This window comes from Arvicola amphibius, chromosome 3, assembly GCF_903992535.2.
Source record: "Arvicola amphibius chromosome 3, mArvAmp1.2, whole genome shotgun sequence".
Classification (NCBI taxonomy): domain Eukaryota; kingdom Metazoa; phylum Chordata; class Mammalia; order Rodentia; family Cricetidae; genus Arvicola; species Arvicola amphibius.
In genome coordinates this window covers 53,317,867-53,335,782 of record NC_052049.1, presented here as the reverse complement: position 1 = coordinate 53,335,782, position 17,916 = coordinate 53,317,867, and the positions used below count along the sequence as shown (strand labels likewise).

Genomic DNA, 17,916 nt, shown 5'->3' with positions numbered 1-17,916 from the left:
AAAGTGTCCATTTCTTTTACATTTTCCAATTTTGTGGCATACAGGCTTTTGTAGTAAGATTTAATGATTATCTGAATTTCCTCTGTGTCTGTGGTTATGTCCCCCTTTTCATTTCTAATCTTATTAATTTGTTTTTTCTTTCTCTGCCGTTTGATTATAGTTTGGCTAGGGGTTTGTCAATCTTGTTGATTTTCTCCAAGAACCAGCTTTTTGTTTCATTGATTCTTTGGATTGTTTTCTATGTTTCTATTTTGTTGATTTCTGCCCTCAGTTTGATAATTTCCAGTCTTCTACTTCTCCTAGGTGAGTCTGCTTCTTTCTTTTCTAGAGCTTTCAGGTTTGCTGTTAAGTCTCCAATGTGTGCTTTCTCCATTTTTTTTTAAAGTGAGCACTTAGTGCTATGAATTTTCCTCTTAGCACTGCTTTCATAATGTCCCATAGGTTTGAGTATGTTGTGTCTTTATTTTCATTAAATTCAAAGAAAACTTTAGTTTCTTTCTTTATTTCTTCCTTGACCCAGGTGTCGTTCAGTAGTTGACTGTTCAGTTTCCATGAGTTTGTAGGCTTTCTGGGGGTAGCATTGTTGTTGAATTCTAATTTTATTTTATTTTATTTTATTTTATTTTTTTTATTTCTTTTTTTTTTATTTCTTTTTTTTCCCTCATGGTTTATTATCATTTTTTTTAATATTTAAAAATTTCCATCTCCTTCCCTCCTCCTCCCCCCTCCCTCCCCTCCTCCTCCCTCTTCCCTCCCCTCCTTCTCCCCCTTCCCTCCCCTCCCCTCCACCCATACCTCCCCTCCCTCCCTCTCAAGGCCAAGGAGCCATCAGGGTTCCCCACTCTATGCTAAGACAAGGGTCCTCCCAACTCCCCCCTGGTCCAGGAAGGTGATCGACCAAGCTGAGAAGGCTCCCACAGAGCCCGTCCATGCAGAAGAATCAGAGCCCAGAGCCATTGTCCTTTGCTTCTCAGTCAGCCCCCGCTGTTGGCCACATTCAGAGAGACGGGTTTGGTCGCATGATCCATCAGTCCCATTCCATCTGGAGTTGGTGATCTCCCATTAGTTCTGTCCCACCGTCTCCATGAGTGAACGCACCCCTCTCGTTCCTGACTTTCTCCCTCATGTTCTCGCTCCTTCTGCTCCTCATCAGGACCTTGGGAGCTCAGTCCAGAGCTCCAATGTGGGGCTCAGTCACCTTCCCCATCTGTCGCCAGCTGGAGGTTCCCTCACGGTCCTGACTTTCTTTCTCATGTTCTCTCTCCTTCTGCTCCTCATCAGGACCTTGGGAGCTCAGTCCGGTGCTCCAATGTGGGGCTCTGTCATTTTCTTCATCTATCGTCAGGTGGAGGTTCTATGGTGATATCCAAGAAATTCATCAGTATGGCTATAGGAACTGGCCTTTTCAGGCTCCCTCTCCTCAGCTGCCCAAGGAACTAACTGGGGGCGTCTCCCTGGAAACCTGGGAACCCCTCTAGGGTCAAGTCTCTTGACAACTCTCAGGTAGCTCTTTAAATTAAGATATATGCTTCCCTGCTCCCATATCCACCCTTCCTATATCCCAAGCACCCCATTCCTCTGAGCTCCCCCCGTTCTCCCCTTCACACTTTTCTCTCCCCATCTTCCCTTGGCCCAGTCTTGCCCAACCCTCAAGTTCCCAATTTTGCCTGGCGATCGTGTCTACTTCCAATATCCAGGAGGATTACTATATCCTTTTTTGGGAGTTCACCTTCTTATTATCTTCTCAAGGATCCCAAATTTATAGGCTCGATGTCCTTTAATTATGGCTAGAAACCGATTATGAGTGAGTACATCCCATGTTCATCTTTTTGGGTCTGGGTTACCTCACTCAGAATAGTGTTTTCTATTTCCATCCATTTGCCTGCAAAATTCAAGTTGTCATTGTTTTTTACCGCTGAGTAGTATTCTAGCATGTATATATTCCACAGTTTCTTCATCCATTCTTCCACTGAAGGGCATCTAGGTTGTTTCCAGGATCTGGCTATTACAAATAATGCTGCTATGAACATAGATGAGCATATGCTTTTGTTGTATGATTGGGCATCTCTTGGGTAGATTCCCAATAGTGGAATTGCTGGGTCCTGGGGTAGGTTGATCCCGAATTTCCTGAGAAACCGCCACACTGCTTTCCAAAGTGGTTGCACAAGTGTGCATTCCCACCAGCAATGGATGAGTGTGCCCCTTACCCCACAACCTCTCCAGCAAAGGTTGTTATTGGTGTTTTGGATTTTAGCCAATCTGACAGGTGTAAGATGGTATCTCAAAGTTGTTTTGATTTGCATTTCCCTGATAGCTAGGGAGGTTGAGCATGACCTTAAGTGTCTTTTGGCCATTCGAACTTCTTCTGTTGAGAATTCTGTGTTCAGTTCAGCACCCCATTTTTTAATTGGGTTAATTGGCATTTTACCGTCTAGTCTCTTGAGTTCCTTATATATTTTAGAGATCAGACCTTTGTCAGTTGCAGGGTTGGTGAAGATCTTTTCCCAGTCAGTAGGCTGCCTTTGTGTCTTAGTGACAATGTCCTTTGCTTTACAGAAGCTGCTCAACTTCAGGAGGTCCCATTTATTCAATGTTGCCCTTAAAGTCTGTGCAGCTGGGGTTATGCGTAGGAAATGGTTCCCTGTGCCCATTTGTTGTAGAGTACTTCCCACTTTCTCCTCTATCAAGCTCAATGTGTTCAAATTAATATTGAGGTCTTTAATCCATTTGGACTTGAGTTTTGTGCATGGTGATAGATATGGATCTACTTTCATTCTTCTACAGGTTGACATCCAGTTATGTCAGCACCATTTGTTGAAGATGCCCTCTTTCTTCCATTGTGTACTTTTCGCTCCTTTATCAAAAATCAGGTGTTCATAGGTTTGTGGGTTAAGATCCGGGTCTTCTATACGATTCCATTGGTCAACTTCTCTGTTTTTATGCCAATACCAAGCTGTTTTCAATACTGTAGCTTTGTAATAGAGTTTGAAGTCAGGGATGGTAATGCCTCCAGAAGAACCTTTATTGTATAAGATTTTTTTGGCTATCCTGGGTTTCTTGTTTTTCCATATAAAGTTGATTATTGTCCTCTCAATCTCTGTGAAGAATTTTAATGAGACCTTGATTGGGATTGCATTGAATCTATAGATTGCTTTTGGTAGAATTGCCATTTTTACTATGTTGATCCTCCCAATCCACGAGCAGGGGAGATCCTTCCATTTTCTGGTATCCTCTTCAATTTCTTTCTTCAAAGACTTAAAGTTCTTGTCAAATAAGTCCTTCACTTCCTTGGTTAGAGATACTCCCAGATATCTTATGCTATTTGTGGCTATTGTGAAAGGTGATACTTCTTTGATTTCCCTCTCTGCTTCCTTATCCTTTGTGTATAGGAGGGCGACTGATTTTTTGGAATTGATCTTGTAACCTGCCACGTTACTGAAGGAGTTTATCAGCTGTAAGAGTTCTTTGGTGGAGTTTTTGGGGTCGCTTATGTATACTATCATATCATCTGCAAATAATGAAAGTTTAACTTCTTCCTTTCCAAATTGAATCCCCTTGATTCCCTTATGTTGTCTTATTGCTATTGCTAGAACTTCAAGCACTATATTGAAGAGATAAGGAGAGAGTGGACAGCCTTGTCGTGTTCCTGAATTTAGTGGGATAGCCTTGAGTTTCTCTCCATTTAGTTTGATGTTAGCTGTCGGCTTGCTGTAAATAGCTTTTATTATATTTAGGAATGACCCTTGTATCCCTAATCTCTCCAAGACCTTTATCATAAAAGGGTGCTGAATTTTGTCAAATGCTTTTTCAGCATCTAATGAGATGACCATATGGTTTTTTTCCTTCAGTTTATTTATATGATGGATTACATTGATAGATTTTCGTATGTTGAACCAGCCCTGCATCTCTGGGATGAAGCCTACTTGATCGTAATGGATAATTTTTCTAATGTGTTCTTGGATTCGGTTTGCCAGTATTTTATTGAGAATTTTTGCGTCAATGTTCATGAGTGAGATTGGCCTGTAATTCTCTTTCTTGGTTGAGTCTTTGTGTGGTTTAGGTATCAGGGTAACTGTAGCTTCATAGAAGGAATTTGGCAGTGACTCTTGTGTTTCTATATTATGAAATACCTTAAGGAGTATAGGTATTAGGTCTTCTTGGAAGTTCTGGTAGAATTCCGCATTGAAACCATCTGGTCCTGGGCTCTTTTTGGTAGGGAGGTTTCTGATAACAGTTTCTAATTCTTCGCGACTAACAGGACGATTTAGAGCATTTACCTGGTCCTGGTTTAACTTTGGTATATGGTATTTATCTAAAAAACTGTCCATTTCTTTTACATTTTCCAATTTTGTGGCATACAGGCTTTTGTAGTAAGATCTAATGATTCTCTGAATTTCCTCTGTGTCTGTGGTTATGTCCCCCTTTTCATTTCTGATCTTATTAATTTGCGTGTTCTCCCTCTGCCGTTTGATTAGTTTGGCTAAGGGTTTGTTAATCTTGTTGATTTTCTCCAAGAACCAGCTTCTTGTTTCATTGATTCTTTGGATTGTTTTCTGTGTTTCTATTTTGTTGATTTCTGCCCTCAGTTTGATTATTTCCAGTCTTCTACTTCTCCTAGGTGAGTCTGCTTCTTTTTTTTCCAGAGCTTTCAGGTGTGCTGTTAAGTCACCAATGAGTGCTTTCTCCGTTTTCTTTAAGTGGGCACTTAGTGCTATGAATTTCCTCTTAGCACTGCTTTCATTGTGTCCCATAGGTTTGAGTATGTTGTGTCTTTGTTTTCATTAAATTCAAGAAAGACTTTAATTTCTTTCTTTATTTCTTCCTTGACCCAGGTGAGGGTCGGTAGTTGACTGTTCAGTTTCCATGAGTTGTGGGCTTTCTGGGGGTAGCATTGTTGTTGAATTCTAATTTTAATCCATGGTGATCCGATAAGACACAGGTGGTTACTAATATTTTTTTGTAATTGTGGAAGTTTGCTTTGTTACCAAGTATATGGTCAATTTTTGAAAAGGTTCCATGAGCCGCAGAGAAGAAGGTATATTCTTTCCTATTTGGGTGGAATGTTCTATAGATGTCTGTTAAGTCCATTTGGTTCATTACCTCCATTAAGTCTTTCAATTCTCTGTTAGGTTTCTGTCTGATTGACCTGTCCATTGGTGAGAGAGGAGTGTTGAAGTCTCCAACTATTAGTGTGTGTGGTTTGATGGCTGCCTTGAGTTCTAGAAGTGTTTCTTTTACATAAGTGGGAGCTTTTATATTAGGGGCATAGATATTCAGGATTGAGACTTCATTCTGATGGATTTTTCCTGTTATGAGTATAAAGTGTCCCTTTCCATCTCTTCTGATTGATTTTAGTTTGAAGTCAACTTTGTTGGAAATTAGTATGGCCACACCCGCTTGTTTCTTAGGGCCATTTGCTTGATAAACCTTTTCCCAACCCTTTACTCTGAGTAGGTGTCTGTCTTTGTGGTTGAGGTGTGTTTCTTGTAAACAGCAAAATGTTGGATTCTGTTTTCGTATCCAGTCTCTTAGCCTGTGCCTTTTTATAGGTGAATTGAGTCCATTGATATTAAGTGATATTAATGACCAGTGGTTGTTAACTTCAGTCATTTTTAGTAGTAGAGTTTGTGTGTTTCCCTTCTTCTAGTTGTGCTGGTGAAGGGTCGCTAGATGCCTGAGTTATTGTGGGCGTTGTTGGACTCCTTGGTTTGTGATTTTCCTTCTATTACTTTCTGCAAGGCTGGATTTGTGGCTGCGTATTGTTTAAATCTGTTTTTGTCCTGGAATATCTTGTTTTCTCCATCAATGGTGAATGCAAGCTTTGCTGGGTATAATAGTCTAGGCTTGCATCCATGTTCCCTTAGTGTCTGTAGCACATCTCTCCAAGCTCTTCTGGCTTTCATGGTTTCCATTGAGAAATCAGGTGTAATTCTGATAGGTTTCCCTTTATATGTTACTTGACCTTTTTCCTTTGCAGCTCTTAATATCTGTTCTTTATTCTGTATGTTTTGTGTTTTGATTATTATATGGCGTGGGGATGCTTTCTTTTGATCCAGTCTATTTGGTGTTCTGTAGGCTTCTTGTACCTTCATAGGAACATCCTTCTTTAGGTTGGGGAAGTTTTCTTCTATAATTTTGTTGAATGTGTTTTCTGGGCCTTTGAGTTGTAATTCTTCTCCTTCTTCTACCCCAATTATTCTTAGGTTTGGTCTTTTCATGGTGTCCCAGATTTCCTGGATGTTCTGTGTTAAGAATTTGTTAGATTTGTTTAGTTCTTTAATCTGTGAATTTATTTCCTCTATAGTATCTTCAGAGTCCGAGATTCTTTCTTCCATCTCTTGTATTCGGTTGGAAATACTTGTCTCTGAAGTTTCTGTTCGTTTACTCAGAGTTTCCATTTCCAGTCGTCCCTCAGATTGTGTTTTCTTCAATACTTCCATTTCATTTATCAGGTCTTGTACTGATTCCCTTACCTGCTTGATTGCTTTTTCTTGTTTTTCTTGTTTTTCTTGGGTATCTTTGAGAGATTTATTTATTTCCTCTACCTTTTTGTTTGTCATCTCCATTTCTTTATGGCAGTTTTTTACCTCCTGTTTAAGGTCCTCTATTATTTTCATAAAGTACTGTTTAAGGTCGGTTTCTTCTATATCTTCTGGGGTAGGGTGTTCAATTCTTGTTTTTTCGGGATGTTTGGCTTGTGGTGATGTCATGTTGCCTTTCATGTTGTTGGAGGAGCTCCTGCATTGGCGCCTGCCCATCTCTTCCTTCAAAAGGAGCCGGGAGGCGCTTGGTGTCCTAGACCAATCTTTGCTGTGACTGAAACTGGTTGGATCTCCCCAGTGCCAGAGGAGGACCTATTCCTTGCGTCACAATCTGAAGAAGCCCGCACTCCCTTGCAGGAATCCTCAGACCTGCCTGGAGGCCAGAGTCTGACTCCTCTGGGTGGATGGCCTTAGAACAGGAGCAGGACACCTGAGAACACTAGGGAAAGCTTGGGAGACACAAGCCTGCAGAGGGAAGTGGGGGTAGGGGGTCTGTGCTCTCTTCCAGGGCAGGTTGCCCCAGGGTCCGCATTCACTCACCAGTTCAGATGGAATGTCAGGGCACAGGATCAGGGATTCCAGGCAGCCCAGGGTCGCAGCCCAGACAAAAGGGCCAAGGTGGGGGCAGGGCGGGATGGGATACCACACAGCGAACCTGGCAGCACAATCTGAAGGAGCCCGCACCCCTCCGCAGGAATCCTCAGACCTGCCTGGAGGCCAGAGTCTGACCTGAATTCTAATTTTAATCCATGGTGATCCGATAAGATGCAGGTGGTTATTAATATGTTTTTGTAACTGTGGAAGTTTGCTTTGTTACCGAGTATGTGGTTAATTTTCGGAAAGGTTCCATGAGCTGCAGAGAAGAAGGTATATTCTTTCCTGTTTGGGTGGAATGTTGTATAGATGTCTGTTAAGTCCATTTGGTTCATTACCTCCATTAAGTCTCTTAATTCTCTGTTAGGTTTCTGTTGGATTGACCTGTCTATTGGTGAGAGAGGAGTGTTGAAGTCTTCCACTATTAGTGTGTTTGGTTTGATTGCTGCCTTGAGTTCTAGTAATTTTTTTTTTTTTACATAAGTGGGTGCTTTTATATTAGGGGCATAGATATTCAGGATTGAGACTTCATTCTGATGGATTTTTCCTGTAATGAGTATAAAGTGTCCCTTTCCATCTCTTCTGATTGATTTTAGTTTGAAGACAACTTTGTTAGAAATTAGTATGGCCACACCGGCTTGTTTCTTAGGTCCATTTGCTTGATAAACCTTTTCCCAACCCTTTACTCTGAGTAGATGTCTGTCTTTGTGGTTGAGGTGTGTTTCTTGTAAACAGCAGAATGTTGGATCCTGTTTTTGTATCCAATCTCTTAGTCTGTGCCTTTTTATAGGTGAATTGAGTCCATTGATATTAAGTGATATTAATGACCTGTGGTTGTTGACTCCGGTTGTCATTTTTTATTTGGTAGTAGAGATTGTGTGTTTCCTTTCTTTGAGATGTGCTGGTGAAGGGTCGCTAGATGTCTGTGTTATTTTGGGCAATGCCGGACTCCTTTGTTTGTGAATTTCCTTCTATTACTTTCTGTAAGGCGGGATTTGTGGCTACGTATTGTTTAAATTTGTTTTTATCTTGGAATATTTTGTTTTCTCCATTTATAGTGAACGAAAGCTTGGCTGAGTATAGTAATCTGGGCTTGCATCCATGGTCTCTTAGTTTCTGCAAAACATCTATCCAGGACCTTCTGGCTTTCGTGGTTTCCATAGAGAAGTTAGGTGTTAGTCTGATAGGTTTACCTCTATAAGTTACTTGACCTTTTTCCTTTGCAGCTCTTAATATTCTTTCTTTATTCTGTATGTTTTTGTGTTTTGATTATAATATGGCAAGGGAATGATTTTTTTTTTTTGATCCAGTCTATTTGGTGTTCTGTAAGCTTCTTGAACCTTAATAGGAATATCTTTCTTTAGGTTTAGGAAGTTTTCTTGTGTAATTTTATTAAATATATTTTCTGGACCATTGAGCTGTAATTCTTCTCCTTCTTCTACGCGTATTATTCTTAGGCTTGGTCTTTTTATTGTGTCCTAGATTTCCTGAATGTTTTGTGATGAGGATTTGTTGGATTTGCTGTTTTCTTTGATCAGTGTGTTTATTTTCTCTATGGTATCTTCAGAATCTGAGATTCTTTCTTCTATCTCTTGTATTCTGTTGGTTATGCTTGTTTCTGTAGTCTCTGTTCGTTTACATAGATTTTCCATATTCAGCTGCCCCTCGGGTTGTGTTTTCTTCCTTGCCTCCATTTCCGTTTTCAAGTCTTGCATTGTTTCCATTATCTGTTTGATTGTTTTTTCTTGGTTTCCTAGGATATCGTTTACGGATTTACTCAATTCTTCAAACTTTTTGTTATTTTTCTCGTCCATTTCTTTAAGGGAGTTTTTCACCTCCTGTTTAAGGGACTCTATTACTTTCATAAAGTCATTTTTTTCTACTTCTTCTTGATTAGTGTGTTCAAGTCCTCCTGTTGTAAGATCGCTGGGTTCTGGTGCTTTCATGTTGTTTTTCAAATTGTTGGAGGAACTCTTGAATTGGCGCCTGCCCATTTCTTCCTCTGAATAATCCCCTTTGGGTCTTCTTTTAGAAGTTCAATTCACCCCAATGAATTCAATTCACTCACCACAATGAATGATGGATCTTCTGGTAAACAGTCAGGTCTCCTTGCTGGCCAAATGGCTAGCTGACAAAGGGTCTACCTTGCTGCAGGCAGGCTATTGAAACAGGGGACCTCCCACAGGCCTGGGTGCACTCAATTCCTGGTCCCAGGGCCCAAACAGGCTGAGCTGTGGGATTTTGTGGCCCCAAAGATGAAGTGGGGGGGGAGGTGGCTCTGGGTGCAAGCTGTTAAGGGACAGGAAGAGAGAGGCAGTATCCGGGAGAATCGTAGGGGACAGTTTTATTCAAACCATCACATTCTACTTCCCAACCCCTGTACACATGTAGCCATATATGTCCAGATAGTCTTTCACAGTCTCAACACTGTTTAAAAGTCCAGAATCTCTTCTGAGACTCTAGGCAATCTCCTAACTGTAATCTCTGTAAGATAAAAATATATTAGCAGACCACATACTCCCAACATAGAGTGGCACAGAATATACACTACATTCCAAAAGGAAGGAAAGGGAGCAAACAGTGGAGCAGAGGAAGATCAAAAGGCAGCAGAGAGCAAACTCCAAATCCCATATATTTATGGCTGATGTTGAAACAGTCCGACTTCCAGTTTTGTTGACTGCACCACACTTCTTTCTCGTGGGCCGGCCCCACATCTCGTGTGCAGCTCTCCTTGGCAGGCATCCCATGACTTTGGCAGTTCCAACATCTTGGGATCTCCAGTGCAGTCCAGGCTTCACCTCCACAGCTTCATTCAGTGTGCTTATCAGGCTTTCATCATGGAGTGCCCTCCAAACCCCTGGCCTAGCTCTTTCCCTAAGAACAGCGGGCGAAGGTCTGCAGTGCCTTTCCTGTTTCCTTCTTGACTCTAAAGCCAGAGCCAAACCTAAGCTGCTGAGTGTTTCTGCATATAGTTGTTCCCTTTGCTGTCTAAGCTTTCCTTTAGTTCCTTTTCATAAGTTGGAAGCCTAACTGGCTGGGTCTTGCCCTGAGCTCAGCACTCCCTTTATTACATTGAGCATCAGAATCCCACCCCCACTTCAGTGCCACTTTGTGTAGCCCTCACTGTCCTGGAACTCACTCTATAGACCAGGCTGGCCTTGAACTCAGAGATATGCTTGCCTCTGCCTCCCGGTATCTCTTTCTGCACAGGACATGGCCCCAACACTGAATGTTCCATGCTCTTTTCTTCCTCACACTGTATGTGTTGTAGTTTTTACGCCTTATTTGTTTCTTCCTTACAGATCTGTATAAGTGCGGTCACTGATAACCATATGATAGAGTTAATACTAGACTGTCTTAAAACTTCCTCTGCCAACCGTTAATCCAAAACATCACTTTAGTTATGGGCAAAATTTTGTTTGTTTTTTTGAGACAGGGTTTCTCTGTCTAGCACTGGCTGTCCTGGAACTCAATCTGTAGACCAGGATAGGCTTGAATTTGCAGAGATCTGCCTTCCTCTGCCTTCCAAATTCTGGGATTAAAGGTGTACACCACCACCTCCTTGCTTTCCAGGCAAATTTTTATGACAAGAACAAAAAAGCATAGCTTTGCCAATATATCACAAGAATGGTGTTTCTAGGCCATTTACATTACTCTTCCCCTTTGAAACCCCTTGAGCAGGGCCCACATTGCTTTCAGCACTTCTGGTTACTGTGCAGATGAGAAGAAAACAATACCTTTCCATGTTTTCTTTTTAAATTTTATTTAGCTATTTTTTTTCATTTATTTTACATATCAACCACAGTTTCTCCTGTTCCCTCCTCACCCCACTCCTACCTACCCCTGCCCCATCCACTCCTCGTCCTCAGCCTCCCCTCAGAAAGGGGCAGGCCTCCCATGGGCATGAACAAAGCATGGCACATCAAGTTGAAGCAGGACCAAGCTCCTCCCCCTGCATCATGCCTGGGCTAGGTAATCCAGCATGGGGAACAGGTTCCCAAAAGCCAGCTACGTTTCCTTGTCTCACTGCTGGGATCCTTACAAACAGAATCTTTTAAATATTTAGTATGTGTAGAGTGTCCCAGGATTACTTTGGTTTTCAGATTACTAATTTAGAAGTTTCTGTCCTAACTCTTGTCTTTAACCTTTCAGATGATTGCGAAGGGGAAAAATGCATCGGAACTCTTCCCTGCTGTTGTGAAGAATGTGGCCAGTAAAAACATCGAGGTATTGTGTGCTTTTCTCGATTTTTATTACTCCTGTTGTGTAAGCCAACCACAAGCTACTTTGAAATTCAATATATTTAAATTCTTTGGCTTTTTATTATGGTAAAATGCCTGCAATCTTAAATATAGGTGAAGTACAGCAACAGGTGGGTTTGAAGGTAGCGTTGGATTCTGGTGGAGAATGAGAGATAGGACTGGAGTTGTAGGGGTGTCATTCACCCAGGTTGAGCGCTGGCGGTTTCCTGAAGACTCCTGGTGACTTAATTTCAGACTAGCATCTCTCCAGTGAGACAGACCTAGTCGTTTCTACCGAGACTTTGAGAATTTGTACCCTTTTTGCCATGTGTAAGACAAAATTTAGAGATCTCAGAAGATTTTCTGACTGTTATGACAAGGACTAGCTGCTTCTGAGTAGGGATGGAAAGACAGATAGTGGCAGACCAGGTTGTCATGGTGGACTTTGAGGGGATATGGAGTATGTGCACAGGGAACATATTTGCTGGTGGAAATATGTCACCATTAGTGAAGGTGGAGACAGGAGCTGAGTCATGGAAAGTGGGGAGGGACCTGGATCTGGAATGTGGGGAGTTCTTAGTTGACTGACACTAACCATGTATTTTTATGACTGAGCAGCTTTCTACTGTATGCATACCTGCTTTTTGCATTTTTATCCATCGATGGACATTTGGAATATTTCTCCTTTTGGATGATTTGGAGTAGTGCTGCTCTGAGCGTTAGTGTCCATGGCCCTTCACTGTCGGTCTATGGATGTCGACCTTAGCCTCTGCTGCTGCTGATGTGAGGGCTCTGTGATAGCATCCACTGCCCGCCATTCTTGCCTGCGCTCTCATTTTATGGTTAAGACAGTAATGCTTGTGACTTCTGCTTCTTGATACTCTTGCTGACATTTGACCTCCCCCCCCCCGTTTCTTCCCCTCCCCTCTTCTCCTCCCCTCCCCTCCCCTCTCTCTATCCCTCACTCTCCCTCTATACTCCTCCACCCCCATTTTCTTTATTTTGTTCTTTTTGGTGCTGGAGTGGAGCTCAGGGCTTTGTGCATAGTCAATGAGCATGTTACCACTGAACACATCTCCAGTTTAACTTTAAAAAAAGTCTGTATCTTAGATTATGTCTCTTTTAGAGTGTGTGAAATGATATCTCATTGAAAATTTTATTTTCACTTAATTTCATTTCTCTGATCAAAAGGCAGTTGGGCTTTGTATAGTAATATTTTTTTGATCTGTCCTGCTACTGCATTCCCAGGTTTCTTCCCTGGCCTCGGATACATTCATGTTACTTGTGTGTAAGCCTGAGGCTTGCTGTTACTCTGCTGCAGAGCAGATTTGACTTCTAAACCTTGTGAAGCAGAGTTGAAGCTGGACCTAGTGTTACAGGAATAGTGTTTCTCAGTGATGATCACTACTATATAAAAAGCACATCTGTGGGAGGTTGTTAGTGCTTCACACAGGTGAACAACTCTGTGAGGCTAGCTCTGGATTTCTCTGTAAGGTACGGTGGAGGACTTTCTAAAACCATGCAGCCGATGCACAGCAGTCATCATCCAAAGCCAAGGTGCCATTCCAGATCATTGCCCTGGCAGCCCGACCTTAGTATCTGACCCCTCATTATTACATGCTTGGTGAGGTATCCAGTATGTTGACGGCCTTTTGTGTTGTTATGGATATGGATAGGAATGAGCAAGTCTGACTTCTCATTGTGGAAACAAAAGTTTGCATTAATCCTTGCTCATTCAGCACTGTTTTATCTTGGCATGTAGTTACAGTAGGAAAACCTTGTTGTTTATTCTTTTTGCTCCTTTGTGCTCAGGCTCTGGTATGTTGACTGATTTTCTGTGAGAAAAGTTTTAGCAGAAATACTATTTTTGATGGATAGAGCTAGGAAACATCATTTTGAGTGAGGTAACCCAGATACAGAAAGACAATTATCACATGTACTCACTCATAAGTAGTTTTTAAGCATAAAGCAAAGAAAAACAGCCTATAAATCACAATCCCAGAGAACCTAGACAACAATGACAACACTAAGAAAGCCTTACATAGATCTGATCTACATGGGAAGTAGAAAAAGACAAGATCTCCTGAGTAAATTGGGAGCATGGGGAGCTTGGGAGAGGCTGAAGGGGGGGGGGGAGAGGAGAGGCAGGGAGAGGAGCAGAGAAAAATGTAGAGCTCAGTAAAAATTAATAAAATTTTAAAAAATACTATTTTTGAGCTTTTCCTTTTAAAGACTTAATTTTATTTTATGTGCATGTCTTTGTGCCATGCATGTGCAGTGCCTATGACAGCCAGAAGAAGGTGCTGGACCCTCTGGAACTGGAGTTGAGGATGGTTGTAAGCTACCATGTGGTTGCTGGAAATTGAATCCGTGTCCTCTGCAAGAGCAGCAAGTGCTCTTAACCTCTGATTCCTCTGTGCAGCCCTGGGCTGCTTGTTTTTTGATACCTTTTGTTCTTTAAAACCTTGTGATTTTTTTTATGACGCATACTTCATCTTCTACTCTTAAGGAAAAACTGTTAGAGACGTCTTAGAAATTTGTGCTGAGGGGATTGATATTTCCTTGCTGCCAAGTGAGAAATTTTATTTTTATAAGTATATGCTGCATTAGATACACAGGTGAGCTGCATAGTACATCACCTGGCATTAGATGTCAAATAATATCAAAAGTGACCTAGTAAGGAGTCAGTGCTTATAGTACAAAATAATCAAAACTTCAGTCAATAGCTCATGAAGTTTGCTGTAGTGATATCGATAAGCTAATTAAACAGATCTGCCTTTGTTCCTCCAGACTGCTGGGGCTCTGCTATGATTAGCTTTACAGCAAGGAGTGTTGTAACATTGAATGAAAGTAACTGGTCGCAGAGTGGCGTAGTCACGGACCTTTAACTACTCCCATTTCTGCCCACAGAATGGTCTCAGGAAAAGTAGGCTTTCTACTCACACCTGCAGCCTGGCAGTGCATAGGCCTCTTGTGGTCAATATTGATTGATTCTTATAACCGAACTGGAACAAATTTAGTGTTTTGCAACCTTCTGTGATTTAATATTGTTATGCTTTTTGCTATAACAGTTGCAGAAATCCTTCTCCAATACTGAGTAATTATGGTGAAGCCTGCTAGCCCAGCTGTGGTTCTGAATGTTTCAATGTACCCATTATAAATCTTAGATGCATTGGAGTCCGTAATATAATTTTAAAGCTAGCTGACTATCCTGGTAAACAAAGGTGTTGACAAATAGATCCCAGCGAGATCTGGACTTAATGCTTCTCCTTTAAAACTTTGCTGTGAAGTGTGGCATCAGCTCTGAACATAATTAGTAGGGACAAAGAGCACTCTAAGTGATTGTTTCTGTAGACAAAGAAAACAAATTACATAATCACCCCAATATCTGTGGTTCCTAATAGTGTATTGGTGGCTTTTAGACATTGCTGTTCAGTGACTTACAGCTGTTAGGAACATTAGATCCTAGATGTAGTAACCTGTTTAGAAAGCCCTAATTTTTGTCAGTCCTGTGTTGTTGAATTGGGATGTGAGTCATCTGGTGGCTGCTGAGCTGTTTTTGGAAATCTGATGAGCCCCAACAGTACACAGTTTAATTCCAGCACGTTCATTCCAAGGTGATTTGAGGACATTCTGACGAGATGTGAACTTGTTCTTAACCTGTCTGCCATCCAGAAGTGCTGTATCCTAAGGAACTGAAAACTCTGGTTGGGGAGTTCTGGTCATCTGTTTTCCAATAAATATCTATCAATCATTGCATAAAAACTATGATAGCAAGAACTTAAAATATTATTTTGAATAAAAAATGTTAGTTATGGTTTGGATATTTTGGCTTATTTTACTTTTAAAATGACCACTCTCACCTGGTTTTGGTTTGTCCCTAAACTGGTCTTGCTTGGTTTTGGAACCTATGGTTTGTATCTTATGTAAATTTTTTTTTTTTTGCTTGAGATCATTTAATGGAACAGTATTGCATATGTGTCTTTATTTTTAGATTGTGCAAATTCTGAAGTTTGAGGAGCGCCTATTTGACCAAAAGAAATCACATAGAGTCTGATTGGGAATTTAACCTGAAAGTTCATTGCTAGTAGAGGTGGTATGGGAATCCTGAAATGAGGCATCCTAATGTTAAAGAGGAATGATGGTGATCCTGGAAGGAGGCACACTGACACCAAAGAGTATCACTGTGGATCCTAGAACGAGGCACACTGAGGCCATAGAGTATTGGTGGGGATCCTAGAACAGGCACGCTGACATCATAGAGTATCAGTGGGGATCCTAGAACAGGCACACTGAGGCCATAGAGTATTGATGGAGATCCTAGAACAGGCACGCTGACATCATAGAGTATCAGTGGGGATCCTAGAACGAGGCACACTGAGGCCATAGAGTATTGACGGGGATCCTGGAATAACCCTTTGACTCTGATGTCATAGGGTAGCATATCCTGTTGGCTTGTGAACAGGAGCATCCAGGCTAGGCTCCACAGTGCAGATCTGTTCTTGGAGTTAAAATATTAGATCCTTCATAGCAAAGCTATATACTGGACATTGTGTGTGAATTTGGGCCCATGATTTATTAAAACTTAGATGATCTAGAATATTCATCTATAAATAAAAAATGTTTTTTTTCCTGCCTTAAAGGATAAGAGATCTGAGTATAGTTCTCCGTAGTCCCAGCACTGAGGTGGTGAAGACAGGGATCATGAGTTCCTAGCTAGTTTAGGCTATAGTGAGATCCAATCTCAAAGTGCAAAAAGCCAATATTTTATGAGAAGTTTATTCTTGGATTGTGTAATTTTACTTGGTTTTCAGGTGTCCTCGGGAAGGGTACTAGCAAAACGTTTACTGGGGAATACTGTTACGATTCTGTGGGAGAGGGACTTCAGTAGGAAGGAGACGAGAGGCCCCACAGCTGGCGAGAGACAAATGTGCCATGAGACAGAGCTGATGGTGGGGAGTTTTATTGAGAAAAAGGGAGTGGGGGAACAGAAGGGAGACGGAGGAAAGGAAGAGAGAGAGCCTCTTCACAAGAAGAGAGTGGATGGGAGCGGGAATGGGCAGAGTTTGTCTCTTAAAAGGACCTGCTTACAGACAAATAGTGACATAGGACTCTGGGCTGACCAGGGTACTGCCTGAAGGCATCCTGCCAGGTGACAGGCCAGCATAATGCCCGAATCATAACAAATACTTTAATTGAAAAATTGGAGGGTTCTCCTCATTGACCCGAACTTGTAGGATCTAGGAAGATCTCCTCAGGCATACCCTGTGACCATCGCCACATCTGCCTCTTTGAGTGGAGATAGTAATTGTATTTAGTAAATGAGTAGTGGCGTTGTAGGTGGCCAGCCTTAAAGTGCTCAGCAAGTTTTAACTGGGAAGTTAGAGAGATTGAGGGGAAGAATAAGGGAGAATAAAAAATAAAAGCATAGCCAGTGAGTGCTTTTCTTTTCTAACCAGTAATTTCCTGGTCAATTTGAACACTGGCTGGGGTGGTAGAAGTATTTGGGTAAAAGAAACACTGAAGAGCTTCCTCAGATGGAAGATGGCTAACAAGGTATGGTGCATTCTTGCAGCTCAATTCCTGGATTGGAGAAGTGTGCTAAAATATAAGAAGTTTAAAATATTAGAAGTTTAAAATATGGATTATTTATAAGGTAATGATATTGTACTGATGTTCACACATTATCCTATTAAGCTGAAGCTATCATGTAATATACTTTGGAATGTGACTGCTACCATTAAAGGAGTTGGTACTATTTGATAGATGTTGAAGTGTAAGCTTCAGTAACAGATGGCGAAGGCCATGCTCTTTACATGTATCTTTGATTTTCAACTTTTTTTGGCCAGTTGATATTTTCATATTATACAATTTTTTTCTGAGAGAGTAAACAAACTCAATGTGAAAGGGAGAGATACACTGACAGAATTTTGCTACAAAAAATACTTGCTTCACAGACTTTTTTCGCTTACTCTCATTATCACACAAAATAGCATCTGCTTTTGCAGGCTTAGCTGCGACCAGATCCAGTTACCTACTTGAGGAAAATTGAGAATGGATTTTGGTTTATAAAATATTGAGTTTTGAATTTTCATCCTGGTGGGAGTGAATGACTCTTTTTCCCCTCCAAATAGATCAAGAAGTTGGTGTATGTTTACCTCGTCCGATACGCTGAGGAACAGCAGGACCTGGCGCTCCTGTCCATTAGCACTTTCCAGCGCGCTCTGAAGGTGAGTGGTAGCTACAGGCATCCGCACAGTTGGAGGAGTGTCCTTCAAAGAAACGGGACAATAATCTACTACCTGCCTAGCTGTGGCTTGGAGGAGTTAAGGAGCCTCCCAGAGTGCAGACTCAGTGGCCTTGGAAAATGATCTCTGTATGCCCACGTAGAACCTTGCCACAGATGATTGTCGTGTACAGGAGGACTGCTTATTGTTGTACCTACTGGTGGCTGAAAGGGTAGTGAAAGAACGCATTTAAAGTCTAGTACGTGTAGTAGTTGTCAGCTAGAATTGTACCACACTTTAATAAACCACTAC

At 41.4% G+C, this 17,916-nt stretch overlaps 1 protein-coding gene across 1 annotated transcript in view; it reads left to right on the top strand.

Annotated features, from left to right (window-relative positions):
- Ap3b1 (adaptor related protein complex 3 subunit beta 1) overlaps nt 1-17,916 on the top strand; it is a 222,170-nt gene that overhangs the window by 47,833 nt on the left and 156,421 nt on the right. Inside the window, exons 3-4 of the mRNA XM_038321892.1 lie at nt 11,289-11,363; nt 17,512-17,607. Of these exons, the coding sequence (XP_038177820.1) occupies nt 11,289-11,363; nt 17,512-17,607 (171 nt within the window). The remainder of the gene's footprint in view (nt 1-11,288; nt 11,364-17,511; nt 17,608-17,916) is intronic.